This window comes from Eimeria necatrix, genomic scaffold, assembly GCF_000499385.1.
Source record: "Eimeria necatrix Houghton genomic scaffold, Enh_scaff311, whole genome shotgun sequence".
Lineage (NCBI taxonomy): Eukaryota > Apicomplexa > Conoidasida > Eucoccidiorida > Eimeriidae > Eimeria > Eimeria necatrix.
The window spans coordinates 15001-17500 of record NW_013653646.1 but is presented as its reverse complement, the minus strand read 5'-3'; the positions used below and the strand labels follow the sequence as shown (position 1 = coordinate 17500).

The window sequence follows — 2500 nt, the reverse complement described above, 5'->3', positions numbered from 1 at the left end:
GTTGCTGCTGCTGCGGCTAGTGGTGCTGTTGCTGCTGCCTTTGCTGCGGCTGCGGGTAGTTCTGCTGTCGCTGCTGCTTGTAGTTTTGCTGATGCTGCTGCTGGCGTTGCTGTTTCTGCCAGTGTTCTTGCTGCTGCTGCTGCTGCTTCCAGTGCTGCTGCGCTGCCCTTGCTGCTGCTGCTCCGGCTGCTGCTGCCGGTGGGCCCATGGCTTCCCGTGCAGCGGCGGATGCTGCTGCCTCATGGCTGCCTCTTGCTGCTCTAGCTGCAAAGCTGCTGCTGCTGCTGCTGCTGCTGCTGCTGCTGCAGGGGTTTGAAAGCCCTGCTGAGTGCCGCATGGCCAACCAGAAGCCCAACGCTGCAGGGGCGAAGAAGGCAGCAGATAAAAAGGAAGCCTCGAACGCCCGTAAACCCTAAACCCTAGCTCAAACCCTAAACCCTAAACCCTAAACCCTAGCTCAAACCCTAAACCCTAAACCCTAGCCCCTGGCCGCCACAAACCCCAAACCCTCGAGCAGTCTCTGGAAGGGCACCGCAAACTGCAGCCCCGTGCTGCAGCGCTGCTTCGCCAGTTGCTGCACCTGCTGCTGCTGCCGCAAATTGCTCCTCGCTGCTGCTGCTGCTGCTTCTGCTGCTGCTGCTGCTGCTGCTGCTGCAGCGCCGGGCCCAAACTCGCCGTGGCAGCAGTACTTCACCCACGACGGCCACGCGTATTACTACAACTCGCAAACAGGTGCAGCAGCAGCAGCAGCAGCAGCAGCAAACTTTTATTTTATTTATTTCTTTTTATTTCTTTTTCTTTTTTATCTTCTTTGTATCCTTTTCTCTCCCTTTTCCCTCCTTTTGCTTCCCAGACGAGCTGCATTCTGCTGCTGCTGCTGCTGCTGCTGCTGCTGCTGCTGCTGCTGTCTTCTCAGGCGTTACGCAGTGGGAGCGGCCGCCTGAACTGGACAAGCCGCAGCCGTCCGCTGCTGCTGCTGCTGCTGCTGCTGCTGCTGCAGCACGCGCAGCAAGCTCTCGAGAGTCAGGGTCTCAGTTTGGGCCCCCGGGGGCAAATTTGTTTGTCTTTCACATTCCCAATGATTGGAATGACGTCGACCTCATACAGGCAAGTCTTGCTGCTGCTGCTGCTGCTGCTGCTGCTGCTGCTGCTGCTGCTGTTGCTGCTGCTGCTGCTGTGCGTTGGGTTGCTGCTGCTGCTGCTCTTTGTGCGTCTGCTGCTGCTGCTCGCTGCGTTGCTGCCGCACGCTGGGCTGCTGCTGCTGCGCGTTGTGTCGCTGCTGCTGCTGCTTCTCGTGCTGCTGATTTTGCTGTTGCTGCTGATTGGGCTGCTGCTGGCTGTAGCGCTGCTGCTGCTGCTGCTGCTGCTGCTGGCCTTTCTGTTCTGCTGCTGTCCATGCGGCTGCTACTGCTGCTGTGGCTGGAGAGGAGATAAGTGATGCTGCTCAGCTTTTGCTGCTGGGCAGCGAGGGCTTAGACCCGCGTGCTGCTGCTGCTGCAGCTTCTGCTGCTGAGTGCTTGCTGCTGCTGCTGCTGCTGCTGCAGCATTTCCAACATTTTGGGGACATTGTCTCTGCGCGCATTCAAAGAGACGTGGAGGGGCGCAGCAGGGGCTTTGGCTTTGTCAGCTTTGCTGACCAAACATCAGTGAGTTGCTGCTGCTGCTGCTGCTGCTGCTGCTGCTGCTGCTGCTGCTGCTGCTGCTACAGAGGACTGCGGGGTGTTTGCTGCTGCTGGGGCTGCCTGCTGCTGCTTTCTGCCTGCGTGACTTGCGCGGTTGCTGCTGCTGTTGCGTGGCCTTGCTGATATGCCACTGCTCCGCTGCTGCTGCTGCTGTTTGTGCACTGCCGTTCTACTTTGCTGCTGCTGCTGCTGCTGCTGCTGCTGCTGCTGCTGCAGGCAGTGCATGCAATCCGAGGCATGCATGGCTTCCTTGTGGGGGGAAAGCATTTGAAGGTGCAACTAAAGAAGGGAGAAGACCTGCGGCTGACTCCGGGTAATTCTTTTGCTGCTTTTTATAATTCATTTTGCTGCTGCCAGCTTTTGGTTTGCGTCTTCGTGCTGCAGCAGCAGCAGCAGCAGAAGCTGTGGCGGCAGCAGCAGCAGCAGCAGTTGTAGCAGCAACGCTGCTGTAGCAGCAGCAGTAGCAGCAGCAAGTAATGCGCCTTCACGCAGCGTCTGCTTTGCAGCACATCGTCGGTGCCGTGTCTCTGGCTTCACCTGCTGCTGCTGCTGCTGCTGCTGCTGCTGCTGCTGCTGCTGCTGCTGTGCTGCAGCGCTCAAGGCCATGCTGCCTATCTCTCACCAACCCGGCGGGGCCTTCTATGGGGGGGGCCCCTCAGTGGGCGGTATTGGGTCCTCCCCTGCACGTTATTCCCCATACTAGCTGCTGCTGCTGCTGCTGCTGCTGCTGCTGCTGCTGCTGCTGCTGGGGCAGCAGCAGCGTGGGCAATGAACAGGAGCCAGCAGGCTCGGCGGGGAGAGCGACACAGTCCCTCTTG

The 2500-nt window shown here is 59.4% G+C and overlaps 1 protein-coding gene across 1 annotated transcript; it reads left to right on the top strand.

Annotated features, from left to right (window-relative positions):
- Nucleotides 1–206: 206 nt before the first annotated feature.
- ENH_00042140 (RNA recognition motif domain-containing protein, putative) lies at nt 207–2385 on the top strand (the record flags this gene model as incomplete). The annotated part of the gene is made up of 6 exons (XM_013580829.1): nt 207–405; nt 658–732; nt 917–1092; nt 1545–1646; nt 1899–1995; nt 2276–2385. The coding sequence occupies 6 exons, from the start codon at nt 207–209 to the stop codon at nt 2383–2385; spliced, it is 759 nt and encodes a 252-aa protein (XP_013436283.1).
- Between the last annotated feature and the right edge of the window lie 115 nt (nt 2386–2500).